The 17,963-nt window shown below is 39.7% G+C and overlaps 1 protein-coding gene across 2 annotated transcripts; it reads right to left on the reverse strand.

Annotated features, from left to right (window-relative positions):
- Nucleotides 1–3,704: 3,704 nt before the first annotated feature.
- On the reverse strand, nt 3,705–17,951 carry btr01 (bloodthirsty-related gene family, member 1). 2 transcript variants are annotated; one of them, XM_027023637.3, is made up of 9 exons: nt 17,682–17,951; nt 16,058–16,717; nt 15,817–15,912; nt 15,136–15,369; nt 14,654–14,801; nt 13,330–13,371; nt 12,959–12,985; nt 10,948–12,816; nt 9,431–9,457 (listed from the first exon to the last, which is right to left on the reverse strand). In XM_027023637.3, exons 2-8 carry the CDS (start codon nt 16,697–16,699, stop codon nt 12,272–12,274), a joined length of 1,734 nt encoding a protein of 577 aa, XP_026879438.2. In that variant the 5' UTR covers nt 16,700–16,717; nt 17,682–17,951; the 3' UTR covers nt 9,431–9,457; nt 10,948–12,271. The 2 variants fall into 2 exon arrangements, with proteins under 2 accessions (XP_026879441.1, XP_026879438.2); XM_027023640.3 differs by lacking the exons at nt 12,959–12,985; nt 13,330–13,371; nt 14,654–14,801; ... (2 more) ...; nt 16,058–16,717; nt 17,682–17,951 and adding exons at nt 3,705–4,940; nt 5,461–5,586; nt 8,188–8,338; nt 8,582–8,718 and having other exon boundaries at nt 9,374–9,457; nt 10,948–11,126.
- Nucleotides 17,952–17,963: the final 12 nt, after the last annotated feature.

Consider the following 17,963-nt stretch of genomic DNA (forward strand, 5'->3'; position numbering starts at 1 on the left):
GGCCTTAAAGATGAAAGAATAATGACATGGGCCCCCTTCCTCACGTAACCTAAACCCTATTGAGAACATTTCTTAAATGGGAGATTTACGGTGAAAGAAAACAGTACAGCTCTTTGAACAGTGTCTGGGAGCCTGTGGTTGCTGCTGCACAAAAAATTGATTGTCAACAGATTAAGATACTGACAGACTCCATGAATGGAAGACTTAGAACTGTTATTGAAAAGAAAAAAAGGGTGGCTATATTGGTCACTGATTTATTTATTTATTTATTAATGTTAGAAATGTTCATTTGTAATTTGAGTTTTTTGTTTATTGTTCTCACTTTAACAGATGAAAATAAACAGATGAAAATAAATAGTGAGATGACAATTTCCATTTTTATTTGGTTGCATAATAATTCTGCGCACTAATAGTTGCCCAAGAATTATACACACAGATATTTTCCTAAGAAACCCAAAACCTCACTTTTACTTTAAATATTCAGGTTTGAGGCTTATTAATATTTTGAATTGACTGAGAGCACTGTAGTTGTTCAATAATAAAATTAATTATACAAAATTAATTATAAAAAATACAAAATTATTAAAATTAATTATAAAAATACAACTTGCCTTATAATTGTGCACATGGTGAATAGAGTATTTAAATAATACATGAAGGGATGCAAAAGATGGACAGATTAACAGAATCTGCTTTTTATTTTATCTTAAATACCTCAGTCAAGAAACAACAAAATTTGTAACAGCAACTTGACACGGAAGTACATTTAGTGCTCTTTCTTGTGGAATGTGTCTCAGCTTTGACCTCCACTGAGCACACCAATGCGGAGCCTGTGATATTTCGCTGACACTTTTATCCAAAGTGACTGACAATTATAACTGAGTACAATTTGAGCAACTGAGGGTTAAGGGCCTTGCTCAGGGGCAACATGGCAGTGGTGGGGCTTGAACCCACAACCTTCCAATTACAAGACAAGTATTGATCCACTGAGCTACCACTGCCACGTTGGCAAAGCCTGTGTAAGCACTGGGAGACCAGTGTATGTGCTGGTATGTCTTTTTTTGACAGCTCGGGTTTCTTTCCATTTATTTACCGCACAAAGCCTGGATGTAGTCCAACTACAACTGCACATCAGCCCCACCCCATTTCTCCATATGCATTCCAGCTCGAGCCGGTTTGACTGAAGTAAAGTGTTCCTTCAAAAGAGGCACTGCAGTACACATCCTTGTTACTTGAGAAATGCTGTCTGTTTAATAAAACTGATCAAACTTAGAATTCTAGTCCTTTACTTATAATTTACACATTACATTTTGCATTTGGTTAAGTTGCATCTACAAACATCCATAATTTGCAAAGGATCATACCATATTTATTAATGACTAAATGGCCTTGACCCCTAAATGACAAAAAAATTAAGCCTGTAAAACAGGCTTACAACTGGTCCAGAATGTACTAACTTCAAGTACAGTTCAGCTGGCTTCAAATCTCATGGAAGACAAACATCAAGACTATTCTCTGTCCTGGCTCCCAGGTGGTGTATATTGTTTGCTATTGCACTTATCTTTATCTCTGATGCAGAGCTTATACTTGTCTCACACTTCTAGGTATCAATATTACAGCCTAAAGCATTTCTTCAAGCCGTATTTATGAAAACAGTTGGTTTTCCTTGCCTAACACTCTGAACATTCCATTGCAACAATTACAGTAACCATCAGGCATACTGTGAAAAATGTTTAAATGTCAGGTCCTCAGTGTTGAACACTGATGAACAAGCTATAAATATCCACATATTCGTATACATAAGTATACATATTCAGTACTGTTTATATGTGAAGTATGTTAGCTACACTTCTACAACAGGGACCTCACCAAAATTCTGATCCTGGTATGGCCTTGCATCAACCACTTTTCTTATAGCCTTTGTATTTGAAACAAACTGTGTCTGCGTAATGCTAAATATTTAAATGAATTTATTGTCCTGGTTATAGTGGTATTAATACATCACCTCAGCAAATACCTGAGATTGTACTGCTAAATTTAATCTTGGGAAAGTAAGCAAATCTTTATTTATATATGTAATGTTGGAGAGGTGTGACGCGAACTGACTTGCGAAGTGTCGGCGCCTTGGACATGAGACGGATCCGAACTAAATAGGGAAAGCCATAACAGAATGGAAGGATGGAATAGAATAACTAAATAATACGTTTAATAACAGACACAGACTAACAATATAAAATAGAACAAAGAACAAAACAGACTAATATAAGATTAACAGGCTAACAAGGTGAGGGTGAGAACTAGGGAACAAGGGAATTAAACATTAAGGAAAGACTAACGGAGAACAATGAAGAAGTATAAAACTAGGACATGCAGAGAGAACACCAAACCGGACTACGTACGATAGACAAACAACAACAAAGACCAAAACACAAGTAATCATATCTCAAAAGAAAAACCAGATAACACTTGCGTATATAAAAAGGGGGAAACAAACAGAAGCGAAGCGACAAGAGAAAACCTGACGAGCGGTATCGACCCCTATACTCAAATCCTACAGTAAAAGCGCTTCAATGTCATATTGTGAATATGTTGGAAAGTGTTCTCCAAACATATGGAGGAGTGAACTTTTGTGCAATTTTAAAATATATTCTAGTGAACTGATTAGCCATTTACACAATATTTCTGCAACATTTTCAATCTTCTCACAGTAAAAACATAAGGAAATCTTATCAGGAGTAGCTAAGAAATTGATCTTCATAAACATAGCGGATTTAAATGAAAAGATATAGATTTTAACTTGGAAGGTTTGAATTTCCAATAAAAGACTTTTCTCTTCCCACGTATGTTTTACCACATTTTCTTTCGAAGCGTTAGACCTCAGTAAATATGTTTAATTAAGTTGAAGAAAACATTTATTTGAGATTTTCAATGTCTCCGTTTTCCCCTACGTCGTTTAACAAACTAGCTACCCTAATATAACATGTAGGCGCTATCGTGTGACCGCGGTGTTTCAAAGTTGTACAGAATGTAGCCTTAAATAATCCTAATAAAAATCCAGTTTAACACGACTAAGATTGTTTAATATCTAGTTGGCTATCTAGCTTCATTCAGAGTGTTACTAATTTTCAGCACGTTTAATTCAAGTTTGATAGTTTATAGTAATACACTATGAATGTAGCTAGCTAGTTCTTCACTGGCAGTGTCAGTTTGTTTAAACTTGCGTTAAATGGGATTTTGATTGGGATTAAATTGGGATTTTTGCGTTAAATGGGATTTTCGGCTTTCTTTAAGGCGGTTCTTTACAACCTAACAGTAGCAACACACCCAAGAATGGGAAGCAGAAATAAGACAGCTGTTCATTCTGTACCATATACCAGTGACAAAAGTGGTACTCGCAAATATAATTTTCTTTTCACTGTTCGGTTGTCCATACCCTTTCCGCGTCCCCCGGAAACAGCATTTCTGTTGTGTTGTGACTAAATATGCAGCGTTTCTGAAGTTGTGTTTTCTTAATCTGCACCGCGTTTCCGAAATGTAGCGCTTGTGTTATCATCCTGAATAGTGTTTTCTGAAATTGTATTGCATTTGCACCGCGTTTCTGACATCTTGCGCATGTGTCAGCATTTTGACGTATTGTTTTGTGTAGTTGCGATTGTTGCATTTTCATATTCCCACTTGTGGATTTAAAATGTCATTGTAGCATACACCCTCTAGTAGAATGTTTAATCATTGTCAAAGCATTCAAACAAGTAAACAAAATCTATAGTTCAGGCTTTTGCCTAAACAATAAGAGATTTACAATTTACATTACAATAAGAGATTTACATTACAATAAGAGATTTCTCATGGAATGTGCTGGCAATGCTGAACGGTATGTCAAAATGAATATATGATCCACAGAAGACTATGCATTACATAACCTATTAGTAATGGCAAAATAGCTAATGGAAAATAGTTTTAAAAAAATCTCCCCATTAGTTTGCATTAGTGTTTGTTGGTAGCCTTTTTTTTATTAGTGACTTAGCTGAAAAGTGTTCAAATATGATATTGTGATTACTGAGTTGATAAAAGTCCTGTGTACAAATCAAATATAATGCAGTTATTTGTTAAATAACTTTATAATGGAGGATTTGTGAAGGATTTTGGTCCAATACTTAACAGTATCTTACATGTATATCTTCGGATCTGCTCTGTTTTCTTATCAGTGCAGTAGTGCTTTCTGGCTTTAATGAAAACCCCAGAACAAATCTAAAAAAAATATTTGCTTTAAAGGCAAATACTCTTTTGCTCCTCAGTTCTTAGAAAAGACCCTAAGTAAAAGGTTTTCATCCCACCTAAAGACTAAAGAGTATACCTTCTCTGGGCTTGAATTATGATTTCAGAAGATGAGGGGGTATATACCTGAAACTTCACTTTATGTGACTTTTGCAGGAACAGTAGAAACCCTGGTCCCAGGCAGCTTTGCATCTCATGTTTTTAAACATGCAACAGTTCTGAGTTCTGATCTGAACATGCAACAGCCCTCTGGTCCTCAGCTGGAGGCTTCAGTACTGCTGCTCTTACTACTGAGTTGCTACAGTGCATTCTAACTCCATTCCCAGTGATCTGTTGTAATGCATTATATTGAAGTCCATATCTTTTTTTTATGTCCAACATCAAGACTAGCTGGCTGAAGCGTGGATCGAACGCAGTGCTGAGCTTTAAGCTGAAAAGCCATGTTGTGCAAATTGCTAGAAATAGTGTGAGAAGCAGTTAGCAGTGAGAGTAGATTCTGAAGCGCTGTGGTCATTTCCTTATTCCAGTCTGGGTTTGGTCAAATATGCATCAAAGGGAGGCCTCTGGTTAGATCTTCTTTCGGTCACTGGCTTCCGAGGCAATATTTTTCTCTGTCCCCAAGCAATGCACTCCCTCCAGCAACATGGGTGTCCCATGATGGCGGTCTGGGAAATACAGGTGAAGACAGTCACAGCATGGTGAAGCTGACACACTTGTGTTTTCTGCACACAGCGCTGTATGTAACTCATGAACAATCTTCACTGCCTCACTTCTACCTTAAAACATAGGCCACCAGTTATGAAATGTATTCAGTGTATTCAAACTATCTCTGCGGTGACCTTATTTTTTGGCTAAGGAATTCCTAAATTTCAGCTTTATCTTTAAGAGCTTTGATTCATGCAGACAGTGCATCTAGTCAGAGATACCCTAATATTTTAGTAATAGATACTACTACTACTAGATGTCATAGCAAGGACGGAAGATATTCCACAATTGGACCAGTTCCTGCATGAACCACTAGGAGGAGGTATTGTCTCATTCATTCAGTCACTCCAGGTACAGTGTACCGCCAGTTGTGGCTGAAGCCCAAATGTGAATCAGGATTGTTAACAGCTTTGTCAGATGAATAACCAGCCATTGAATCCCAGCTAGCACACACATGTGTGTGCGGTGTGTGTGTCTTACCCATCACTCGGGCCTGCAGTCTAACTCTAACACTACTGTCCCGTCTGCTACGGTTGACCAGTGTGAGCTCCTCCTGTACCACTCCTTCCTGTTGTGCACTGTACTCACACACAACCTTCATGCCCCCTAAAGAGTGAACAAGGGGACAGGCAAAAGGGTACAGAACCTGATTAATGAATGGCATTTAACTTCTTAAAGGCTAAGCATCAACTAATATGAAAGTGTCAAACACATAAATACTAACTTGCGATTATCGATAGTTAGAAAACCTTTTTTAAAACAAACTTAAGGAATACGGCTTTAAAATTTGTTTTGCCTCGCCCGCTGTCTTCGGAATATGTCATAAACATCCGTGTGACATAAATGATGTTCAGCAACTCAAGAAGTTGAATTACAGAAAGGTGTGTTATCTTGTGTTATCTCGCTGCAATATTTCAATGTACAGTTGGACACATGTGCACAAATGGCCAAAAGATCCCAAAATATCCAGAAATTGAAAAAATTTGTCAACTTTAAAAGGGCACATTGGGAAGGACCATGCGCTTGCTCCGTCATCTGTACGGGATGGGCTCACATGACTGGACCTTCAGACTTGCTTTTCCAACAATATGGGCATATAAAGAAACTAACATTAGCTAGCCTTGCTAAAGTAGCTAGCTATGTTAGCAGCTAGCTGACTTGCTAGGTTTGGTGCCATACTAGGATAAAACCACGTGCTTGTATTACGGAGACTTATAACTAACCTAGAGTATCTTGTGAATGCTAATTTGATATAGATCGCTTTTACAACAATGACGATGACTGAACATCTGCGTTTGGCTAGCTAGCTATAGTCATTAATAGCTCAGCAAGGTTTCTAATGTTCGTTATGTAAGCTACGTTTCCCATGATTCAGCTTATTTCCAAACACTTGAATGGTTAACTTTGTCAGTTTAAGTTTTTTCAATGTACGATGTCAGCACTAGAAATTCACTGTAGTCAGCCACGCAGCAATGAAAGTAATTTTAATAGATACATTTTAAGGCTACACACATATGATTAACCTACCAAAAAGACGTATTATCTATCTTAGCTAACCTAAGACATTGGTTATTAGCAAGAGGGAGCACTGCTAACTAACCTAGTTAATCTAGTTCACCTAGCGATATACGTAACAAGCTAGTAAAATGCTATAATTGTTAATAGATAAGATTAGTAAAACTTTTTTGCTTTTAGGATCACTTTTCAGTAATGGATAACTTAAAAGCTTTTTACCAGTCAGAATTCCCATTTCTGACTACTGGGTCAGGTTGTTCTCTGGAGCATCTTCTCTTTCTGGCTCAAATCTAAATGCTTGAATTTCACTTATAATATACAGTCACCCCCCACTGTCACAGTAGATTCTCAATCTTCATCAAATTCAAAATTTCTTCAGAGTCTGAAGAGTCTGGCGCTGTTCACTGTTGCCCATCAATGGCATCACTTGGCAACTTTCTGGAGCTACATCGAATTTTTCCATCAATTTACAGGAATTCGTCATTTTCAAAGAAATTAACATGTTATTTTCATTTTAATTCACATATACATTTTTGCAGTAGCTAAGATAATTTGACATTTTCAGGGAGGTCCATTAGTGCTTAGGTTTTAAACTCTAAGGTTGTTATTTCGCTCTTTTTTTAAGCCACTTTAGTGGCTAATGGCTATTTAGGAACTGCATTAAGAAAATCTATGTATGTATTAGGGTAAATGAGATCTAGAACCCACTGGCAGCTCCTTGAAATGTTAGGGGTTAAATAAAATTAATCTCTTTTTAAAAATTACTGCCAGGTGGAAAATTAACAGTAGAACACCAGGACACAGGAGCAATAACTGTCATACATTGACAGTTTTGCTGAAGGAAGACTCGATGAAAGAGTGAAAGAAGAGTGGGACTACTGGTCGTTCCCTATCATCTACCACTCAGCTGGTTGTCTGGACTATTCCAAGAAGAGACAAGAAGAGTATTTAAGTTAATGTGACACTGGTGTCAAAATAAGTGCCCATGTATTGACACCTAGACATGCATAAACAAAAGATTAATCAAAGAATTTTAAGATTGAATTAATGAGTAGTGGCCATTTGAAAAGAAAAGGAATGAAGAAATTAAAAACTGAAAAAACCACCTTGTGTCAAAACAAAATTCACTGACACCTAAAAACATTTTTAAATAAATATAAGGGCATTGATGTTTAGAGAAATATTTAGGTGTTGAAAACTGGGTAAAAAAAAATTATTATTATTATTATTATTATTATTTACATTTATATAGCACCTTTCTCAGAATCATGGACGCTTTACAGACATATCTTTTACAAACACACTGATGAAATCACTACAGGTTAAATCACTACATATTTTGAATCAGATTGTGCTAATTTCTCATTTTATCTTTGCTGTGCTTATGGCTTTAAACTGCTTTCTGTCATTGTGTCAGTTCTGAGACTGATTTTTTTCAAATCTACGATTAGTGGTACAATTTGTCTAGTATGGCTTTAACAGTTCTACACTTTGAATTAGGAAAGAAGGAATGTTTGGTAACTGACAATCGTAGCCTATAAAACGGGACATCCTTGTTTTAGTTGAGAGTTGGCAGAAGTTTGGTATTGTAGTTAGTGTTGGACGGCATTTGTTTGTTTGTTTGTTTTGTTTATGTGCCGTTCCTTCAGTAACAGCTCATTTCAGAACCTGGGCCAGCATGGTAAGGTGTACCTTCAGGGCGTGGTATGATGCGGGTGGCTCGTAGGCGGGGCTTGGGTGTGGTCCGCAATGCTGGCGAGAGGGAGGTGTCTTTGCCCAGAGTGGGGATTTGTGGGAGGGAGAAGATAATCTTGTATTTATGATGGCTTCTGAGGAATCCTGCCTACACACATGGAATTTGAGTCACTGCCACGCACCATCATCAAAGTCATGGAATTCACCTATAACTAATATTACACTCAAATAGTATTTCACTAAAATCTCACTTAAACAGATTCTTGTACGAAGTGTTTGGTGTTAAACTCTCCATGTTTTTGTGCCGACATAAAGACATGTAGTTGATGTAAAAAGGAAGACTGGTTAGAGGTTTGTGGAAATGCTAGAATGTGTTTGCCTCCTCCCTCACTTTGACCATGTAAGCTCCATCTGGTTCTGCTACAGCAACGATGACCTTGTCCTGCTGTGTGTCTTCACAGGTCTCACTGAGAGCATCCGCCTCTGTATCATCAGGGAAATGCACACCTCCTCCCTTTGATGTCGAGCCTTTTGGATTGAGGGAGGGTGGGAGGGAGAGCAGAAAGAGAGAGAGAGGAAGGAACAATCACAGAGAGAGAGAGAGAGAGAGAGAGAGAGGTTAATAATAATGAAGGGTTAACAAACTCTAGTACTTATTGTTTCCTGCATGTGTGATTGTATAAGATGGACCTTATGTATTTTGTACTTGTAGGCATCAGCATTGATCCCTGTGTTTCTACAGTATTCTAGTTCATTGGTATATTGGACTCTAACCTACTTTACTGGCTAGGATGTATTCTATGAGGAAATGAAAAAGCACTTTTGTAAGTTGCTCTGGATGAGAGTGTGTGCTAAATGCCATAAATGTGTGTGTGTGTGTGTGTGTGTGTGTGTGTGTGTGTGTGTGTGTGTGTGTGTGTGCACGCACATATGTATAGTTTACTATTGTGACAACAGGTTTAAGCCCGATACAGCATCTAGACTACACATGCAGTTTAGAAGTAAAAGAAGCAGTCTGTACTGTATTAGTCTAAAAAAAAATATATTCACTCAGCTAGAAACTAACACACTGGCACAAACACATAGTGAAAAATGATAGTGACTTCCCTTTCCCTAGGTTTACACATACAGGTGAGGTGCCACTCATTTATGCATGCACACATTCAATCACTGCCACACTGACTTTTCCTTCTGGTTGCCATGTCAACAGGGCAGGGTGCAACCTCAGTGGGAGAGCATCTCTGGCCTGCTGCTTACTGTGCCTCCCCTGCCAGGAGAGAAAGAGAGAGTTATTTTCCACCCCCAAGACCAACCCACTGGAAAGTGCAGCACAAAGCAGGCATGCTAGTCAGGACAGAACACAGCTGCAAAACTAGCAGCTGCTTTGAATGTCCAAGATCAGACGCTAGACCTTTCCACTGTGCTCAGACAACAGGAGCATATACGGAGATGTTCCGAGCTGAGAAGCAAAGCTCAGAGTGCTGTGGCTATAGGTACTTTAGAATTATCACAACTGAGTGGAGCAGTGAATGTTAAACTGCTATCCAAGCAGCACTGAAGAGAAAGATGCTATGATCAGCATAATCTGGAAATAACTGGGATAGGAATGTCGTGTGGCAGGTTTGCTAATTATTTATAAAATGTGTTTGAATCCCACTGAGGAGTCGTTTAGAATGACATTTTGTAGCATCGGCCAATCTAAATTATTCACACAACACAGTGAAGCTGAGTCAGTGTGTTTAGCTGAATCTGCGTAGACCGTTTGGGCTTTGGGGTTTAGACGTGTTGTAAAGATAGCTCAGCTGTACCTGCTTAGCCACAGTACGGCTTACGTCCGAATCACGGAGCTTGTTTACACGTTGCATTAACATGCGTGATCGGATCAGGTTCGCATTTCACCTGACCATATGAAAAAATGAAAAGTGTAAACACACCCAGGTCGCACTGAGATCGGATCACAAACCACAGTCGGAGATGTTAAAGATAGATCTTGGCCACATTTTATGTAAACGTAAGCGGAAATAACTTTTTCATTCATCTCGGCTCTGACATGCTGGAGGAATGAATAAGGTTTACACAACTCTACTGATAGTTTAAGATCTAACGTCGGGCGTCCCAACAGTGCAGCTAACGTGAAAGCACGTAGGCCTAGAACATCAAGCGTCTTCATGAATAAGTTACATAATTTAGGAAATGTAAGCGTATAAAAGAAAATGTAAATGTATAACAAACTTCAGTTTTATTATTATTATTATTATTATTATTATTATTATTATCAAATTAAGGCGTATTTGTGGCTGCAAAAATTAAACGGGTTGTCATGAAACCTCAGCGTCCCACAAAGCGCCGTCCTACAGACAGACTAAGGAGAACAGCGGGACATCAAAAAACTGTTGGCGTGCCAGTATGGTCATAACCAGTAGTGTCATGTTTTTAAATTTCAATACTGAATATTTCCGCGCATATTTGTATGTGATGGGTGTTAAAGAAACAATTTTGACTTGCTAAACGCCATTGTAGATTCAAATAATTTAAAACGACAGCTGACCCGAGCAACGTTTGTCGCAACACCGTTATTAAACCTTCAAAAACAAAACAAAAACGCGTTTGTCGCAACACTATCTGCATATTTTATAAAAGACGCAGAGAAAGATTCTCCTATCCCGTATTCATACACATTTATTACGGATAACAAAATGTGTGTTAGGCAAGCAAGTGGCTTTATAGACCAAATGGTCAAGGATGCATGTCACTTACTTTGATCGATCGGTAAAAAGCAGGAGTGTGCTTGATTCCAGGCGCTCCGTTGGTGTCGGTATCTCTGTCCTCCTGCGCGCAGGTTATACAGCATCTCTGACGCGTTGCATCAGTTTCGGAGATGAGACTCAACCATTGGTCGTGGGGGTCCTGTAGACGCTCACATAAATCATCTCGGGTCACACCCTTAATTTGAAGGATTGGTTTCTCAACAAGATACGTGTATACGAATGCACAGTCTGCAGCAGGAAAATGTTTAGTGCATGAATGTATGTTGGTAATAAACGCCACCAAGGTTTTTAATCCACTGAACCACCAAATGTTACCAAATCTTCATTAAACGCTTTCTTTAAATATTTCTAACCAACTCCATATGAATGTCTGTTTCGAACCAACAGCAAAAAGCAGAAGCACCAGTATTAATGCCTAAAGTGAACAATCAAGAACTGTAAAATTACACTGGTTTCAAATCAGCATGGATGCGTAAGTAAGCCCAACCGGTTTTTGTTAAGTGTGATCGTGATTATTGTGGTTGTAAGATCACTGAACATTTAAGTCTTTTGATTTTTTCCAAAGCAATCTTAAGAAATGAAAATGTAAAAAAAAATATGATAATTTGATTTTGTTTTTAGTGCAATTTGTATTATTTATTTTTACTAAAAAATCAAATTTTGGAGACCCTCACTAACTTGTGCAGTAAAAAATAATTCCACAAATTAAGTTATAATTATTGCAGCATACATTCCATTTCATTGTAACAAATTTGCTTTACCTACTGTATTAAATAGAATTTAACTGAAAAGCATTAAATATTTTGTAGGCAAGAGTCCTAAAATGCCACATAAATCCATAAATCCTTCGGATACACACTGGAGATTTTACCCAGCAGACAAGGGTATTTTGCTCCATTATTGGCCTATATCTCATACCAAGTACTTCAAACAACTGCATTTTACCTTTCATATATGACATGCTTTGGCACTTCATATACTTTATCACAATTCATTGTCATCTTCTGGTAAATGGTTGTGCAGTAAGATGTAAGTGTTTGAACATATTTAAATTGTTCTTTGAATAACACGCACACACACACACACACACACACACACACACACACACATCACATGTACACACACATGCACAATACACATTACAGGGATAGGCAGTAGTAAGATGCCAGGGCTAAAATCAAACCCCAGTATACAGCTATACAGGAAATAAAAGTTTTTCACATTGTAAGAAATTAAAACACAGCCAAAAAGTTCCCAAGATGCTTTCAATTAATGAGACAACCATTTGTCTTGCAGTTTTTTTCAGAATTGCTTCAGTAAGCTTGATTCACAGGGCATATGATGAGGGGGTCATAGTTTTTACCTGATTTGTTAGTACAGGGGCTGAAGAAAGGGTACAAAACATCAGTAAAGGAGTCCGTGTAGGTGAAAATATCTGTGTTGTTATCTGCATTATAAAAAGACACTTGGCCGCTCTCATAGTCAACATAGATGGCAATCTTCTGAGGTTTGAGGTTTATAGATATCGGTGTAGGTGGGTCAGTGCGGAAAACATATTCATGTTTGTCACGTAAACTCAGAAACCAGTAGCCATTGGCTGGGCAAACGGAGATCTTCCCTTTCCGGTTGATGGAGCGACTGGCAACCCCCAAATCCCAGTCCGTTTTCTCGCCCACTTGGACCTCCCAATAGTGGCGGCCCGAGCTGAAACCCTGTTGACCGAGTACACACACCACACGGTCAAAGCGCTCGGGTATATCTGCCACAGCATAGTAACGGTCGCTACAGTGCACCTTCTTGCAGTCTTCTGAGATCAGCAGCCGTGGGTGGGCAGAGTCTCGATCTAGAGTCACATCCACTAAGAAAAGAATGAACAGGGGGTTAGACATGTTGCTCAGAGAAATCAGGAAACCTTTACATTTTTGGTGGTAAAAATATCTGGAAAATGTTTCATTAAAAAAAAAAAAAGATGTATAGAAATTAATAGAATTAACTCTTACGTGCATATTCTTGCAATTTCTGCATCTCTACAGGCAAAAAAACAGATATGTCTTTAAATGTTAACATGCTTCACCTCTAGTGATTGCTGCGATCATGAAAATGTGCTATAACACTGCAAACCTGCATAAAGTTACCTGTGAAGGTCTATTTCACACATATGCAGAGTTAAATACTCAGGTTAACTGACTTGATTTCTGCTTTAAACAACAGAGTTCCTCGCTTCACTGTCCTATACACTTCACCCATTAGATCTGTACTATCCTATGCACATCACCCATCAGATATGTACTATCCTGTACCCATCACCTATCAGATCTGTACTATCCTGTACACAGTACCCATCATCGAGTAGAAAATGGGTGAAACATACGTAGCTGCTGTAGTCCAGGTGAGTTCATGGCCGAGTCCAAACCTGCAGATAGGAACAAGCACATACAGTGTTACATGAATTGTTAGGCCAGGGGCGCATCTGTGAGCATGCTATTCTTTTGGAAGGGATGAAGTCGAGCAATTAGGACAGCACAGAAACACATGACATGCATGAAACACATTACACACATGAAGCACAGGACACACTTGCACCACAGAGTGGGAGCAATCAAAACCAAAGCTTCATTTATGCCACATATTACATTTAGAAATTAGTTACATTTCTCCTTTTGCTGAAGTAATTCTGAGTCAGTTATAATAAGACGAATAGGTGTTGCAAGCTCACATATGTTTTTATGCTAGCAAATACAAGCCTAGCCACAGATCCTTTCATACTGACATAAAATGAGATAAGATCAAGGAATATAATGAGGTTTGTAGCAGTCAAACGGTAGTTATCAGTGAGGTCCGAGTGATGCACTGCTGATGCATATATGCAGAGGACGTAGGAGGAGCTGCTCTAAATAAACATAAACAATCTATCAATCCTTCCTTTGCACGCCTAATTTTAGAAAATGTTGCTTACATTTTACAGTTTTTTTCCAGTATGGTAAGTGGAGATTAATAAATATCAAGGGCATCTCAAAGAGCCTATAGGTTTCTGTGGTAGGGAAACTGACCAGTTAGAATCAAGATATAAATTCTGGAACACTGCTCATGTCTCGTAAAAAAAAATAATAATAATTTAAAATAAAAAAATAATAATAATTTAAAAAGCTAAAAAAAAAAACACAAAGGAAGGAAAACTAAAATCTGCCTCCTTCTGTACTGATAACCAGCCATATTCAGCTATAAAAACAGCTACAGTTATATTCTGGAATCTTTTAGTGTGTGTAGGTCTATCGATGTTTGGTAAGTACAGCTTTACTATCTGGCTGGTTAGGTAAGAAAACTAGTTTCAGTTAGTATGGATTCACCCATCGTTCACACCAGACATTTATCAAATGGACAGCCACTGTGCATATATTAACAGGCTTACTGTCAGTTTACCCAGCTCCTAACCATTAGCTGTGTTCATTGTGGTTGGGGCTTTATTTGCACTAGGAAGACAAGACTGTGGCAGTGCATAAGGTAAAAGCCAAACAGTTAGTGAAGCATGACATAATATAAACTACTGTCTACATCACTGTACTTGGAGAAAAATGGCTCATCACTAAATGGATTGTTAACTTCACTACTAATGAACATCTTGCCTCTTTCTGCCAGAGAGCCTCTCATTCATGTTTTTCTTTATGTGAAAATAGTTTAGAACACTTCTGTCTCACAGGTCTGCCGGAGGCCTTTAAGCACTTCCTGGAGGCTGTCAACCATTTGAGTGACATTCCTCAGCACTGCTCCTGCTGTGGGGTCAGGGGTCAAGGTCACTGATTTCCAGGTCTTCATCTGAGGAACACTACAAAGGGATGGATAGGTCTGCAGAGAGACAGTGGGGCAGAGAGAAGGAGAAGAAGTGAAGATAGAGTGAAAGAGAGATTAAACAAAAAGAGATATGATAACCCCTAGAGGAGGAGATGAGTATATTAATCAATTAATTAAATTAATCAAAAGTGTTGGAAAATGCACCAATTTAGACTTTTTAAGCCTAATTGATAATAAGTATATATACTTCGCAGGAAGAAGAGAAAAACAAGACTTCTCTTCACTGTGTGACTCAGAGCAGGACGATGTGGAAAGCATGTCGTGTTGTTTGGGAGATTGCAATTTCCCTCTCTTGATTGTGGTTGTTCTTCTTAGCAAAGGCACTGACCCTGAAGAAGTTGAAGTGGTCGTTGGAGCGAGCAAGCTGTGCTATGGTGTCACTCCTCTTCCTCAGCTCATCAATCTCCAGCTGCAGGTCCTTGATGAGGGCCTGGGAGCGGAGCTCTGCAGCCACACGCCCCACCTCCACCACCTCCAGCATCTCCGCCTGAGTCCGGTCCACCGCACTGACGAGAATTCGGAACATGCTCAGTGTTACCTCCACCTCCTGCTGTGCGTTTGCCTGATGGTGGGGGGGGGGAGAAGGAGAGAGAAAGAATGAGAGAGACAGAAAGACAGAGAGAGAAAGCAAGAGAGATACAGTGTTCAATTTGTTGCTGCAGTATTCTTTACTATTCATGCTCTATGACCCAAGCTTTGGCAATACAAATGCACCACTGTTTGTCATGGCAGTAAAGCACTTTGAAATGAATTGAATTGAACTGAATTGAGAGAGAGAAAGAGAGAGAAAGAGAGAGAGAGAGAGAGAGAGAGAGAGAGAGAGAGAGAGAGAGAGAGAAAAGCAAGACAGAAAGAAAATGTGTTTGAGGAAATTTAGAAAGAAATTAAGATGAGAAATTAGGAAATGAGAAACCATGGTTGAAACAAAATGTAGACAAATAATTTCAGAGCTACTAAAAAAGCATTGTCTTCTAGTTTGGCTGTTGCCTCATGATGTCGAGATACACACCTGAATGTCGGTCATTGTATTTTGAATTTCCTCAATCTTCTTTTCTCTGGCTGCAATTAATCCCTGCACCTCTGCTTCTACAATCCCCAGTTGAGACTGAGAGACAGAGATTATGACAGATTATGACTCATTCACCTACACAGCACCCACTGTCCGCCACCACGCAAACTCTGCTGGAATATCACAGCTATCCGCAACCTCCACCACGCACACCTGTGCTTGGATGACACGTGCCACTCACCTTTTTAATGTTCATCTCTCGTGACGCCGGCACCACACTGTGTCCATAATGCTCATGTTCCAGGCACACAGCGCACACACATGTCTGATCAGTCCTGCAGAACATGTCCAGGACCAGTCCGTGCGAGGCGCACTGTGGACCAGCTGAGCCCCCGGCACTGAACGCACTGGGGCTGCACCTCCTCTGGAGGGCGCTGTATGGTGGAGGCTGTGGCGGGAGTGGTGACGATTCCAGAAGGTTCTCGCTGGATGACCCTCTCTGGAATCGGTTCTTCATCTCGGTCAGCAGTCTGCCCGGCAGCTCGCCAGGCCTGGCTAGGCCTCGTGGCCTCTTCTCTGGGCTGGAAGGGGACTGCAGGGGGCCAGCGGCACCGCCCGCAGCTCCTGAGCTCCCAGCCATGCGCTTGAACTGCTCTGTGATCTCCTTGAGCGTGTGGTTGACGTGGAGCTCGGGTCGCTTGCGGAAGGTCTCCTTGCAGAGCGGACAGAGCCACGCCTTGCTCCGTGAATCCCAGTACGATGTGATGCAAGCCAGGCAGAAGCTGTGTCCGCATGGCGTTGACACCGGGTTGGCAAAGATGTCCAGGCAGATGGAGCAGGAGAACTGCACCTCCGACAGGGATTCCACAGGAACAGCCGTCATGGTGCACGTGGGAGCGAACTGAGGGATTGTGGGATAGAAGAAGCACAAAAATAAGTAGAAGCGTACACAGAACAAAAAACAACAACAACAAATAAGTGCAAGAATCAACATCCAGGGTTGAAATCACTTTAACTGTGTTCATTTTGGCCCAGCTGGATTTATATATTCATGAGTGTTACTGTAATTCAACATTGGGGATTTTGCTGAGTCAGATTAGCTACATTATGGTTAATTTACGGTTGTTGCTGAATTCATAACAAGATTCAAGGCAGCAATCTTGTTTTGAAAACTTTCCATATTCAGGAGGTTCACACACTTTACCCAAAAAACTCTCCCTGTGACATTGAATGTGTTCGTGGAGACCCTGGCTTTATTTCAGAACTGCATGAGCACCTCTCTGCAGGGCCTGTGCAGAGCTCAGGCTTTACCTTAGAACCTCAGAACCATCACCAGTGAGCTCTCTGCACGCACCAGAAGCCAAGCTTCCGCCAGAAGGGTCAGACCTGCCCTGTGGTTCAGGTGACAGTACTTTTATTTTCACAAAACACGTTTTTTGGGGGATTATATGCAGTAAGCAACCAGGGCCAAGCTGAATGAAGAGTGTTGAAATTTGACATGTTCCTTGTAGTCACGTCACAGTATTAAGACTCACAAGATACAGAAAACAGTTTTCAAGATTGCATAAATGTCTGAAACTCTGGAATGTAGCCAGACCTGCCACGAACCCTGCATACAATACCTCTAAGGACTGACATAGCACCAGCCCCCCCCACCAACTTATCAGAATCTATATTTAAAAAGATGCAAGTGCAAAACTGATTTCAGATCAAGTGGTGAACACTTAAACTTTTTTCAAAGTGAAACAGTCAAACTGCAAAAATGCAAAGTCATACCCACTATAGCTGAGTCTGGCTACAACAGGTCTCAATTCATCTAATAGGCAACTGTAAAACTAGTACAAAAAGTGAAAGGATAAGCTTACCAGTATGTGTGTTCACTTCCAACAGGCCAACGAAAATACGGTTTATATTCTCCCACACTCTTATGACTATCTTTTACCGTCTTCTGACTCTCTCTCTCTCTCTCTCTCTCTCTCTCTCTCTCTCTCTCTCTCTCTCTCACTTTAGGTCTCTCTGTCCCTTTGTCACTCTCTTTTTTTAAAAAGAGTTGATAAATGCTACCCAGCATTCGTGTCTGTCCCCTTCACTTGTTTTCTTCCCAACCTTTGAAAGTATTCTCTCTCTCTCTCTCTCTCTCTCTCTCT

The sequence above is a fragment of the Electrophorus electricus genome, chromosome 5 (genome assembly GCF_041902795.1).
Source record: "Electrophorus electricus isolate QZ-2024a chromosome 5, ASM4190279v1, whole genome shotgun sequence".
NCBI lineage: Eukaryota > Metazoa > Chordata > Actinopteri > Gymnotiformes > Gymnotidae > Electrophorus > Electrophorus electricus.

Coding starts and splice junctions, on each gene's coding strand:
- btr01 (XM_027023637.3), bottom strand. CDS start 16,699: ATGACGGCTGTTCCTGTGGAATCCCTGTCGGAGGTGCAGTTCTCCTGC. Junction 15,913..16,057: donor GAGAGATGAACATTAAAAAG/GTGAGTGGCACG, acceptor TCTGTCTCTCAG/TCTCAACTGGGGATTGTAGA. Junction 15,370..15,816: donor ATACAATGACCGACATTCAG/GTGTGTATCTCG, acceptor CCCCACCATCAG/GCAAACGCACAGCAGGAGGT.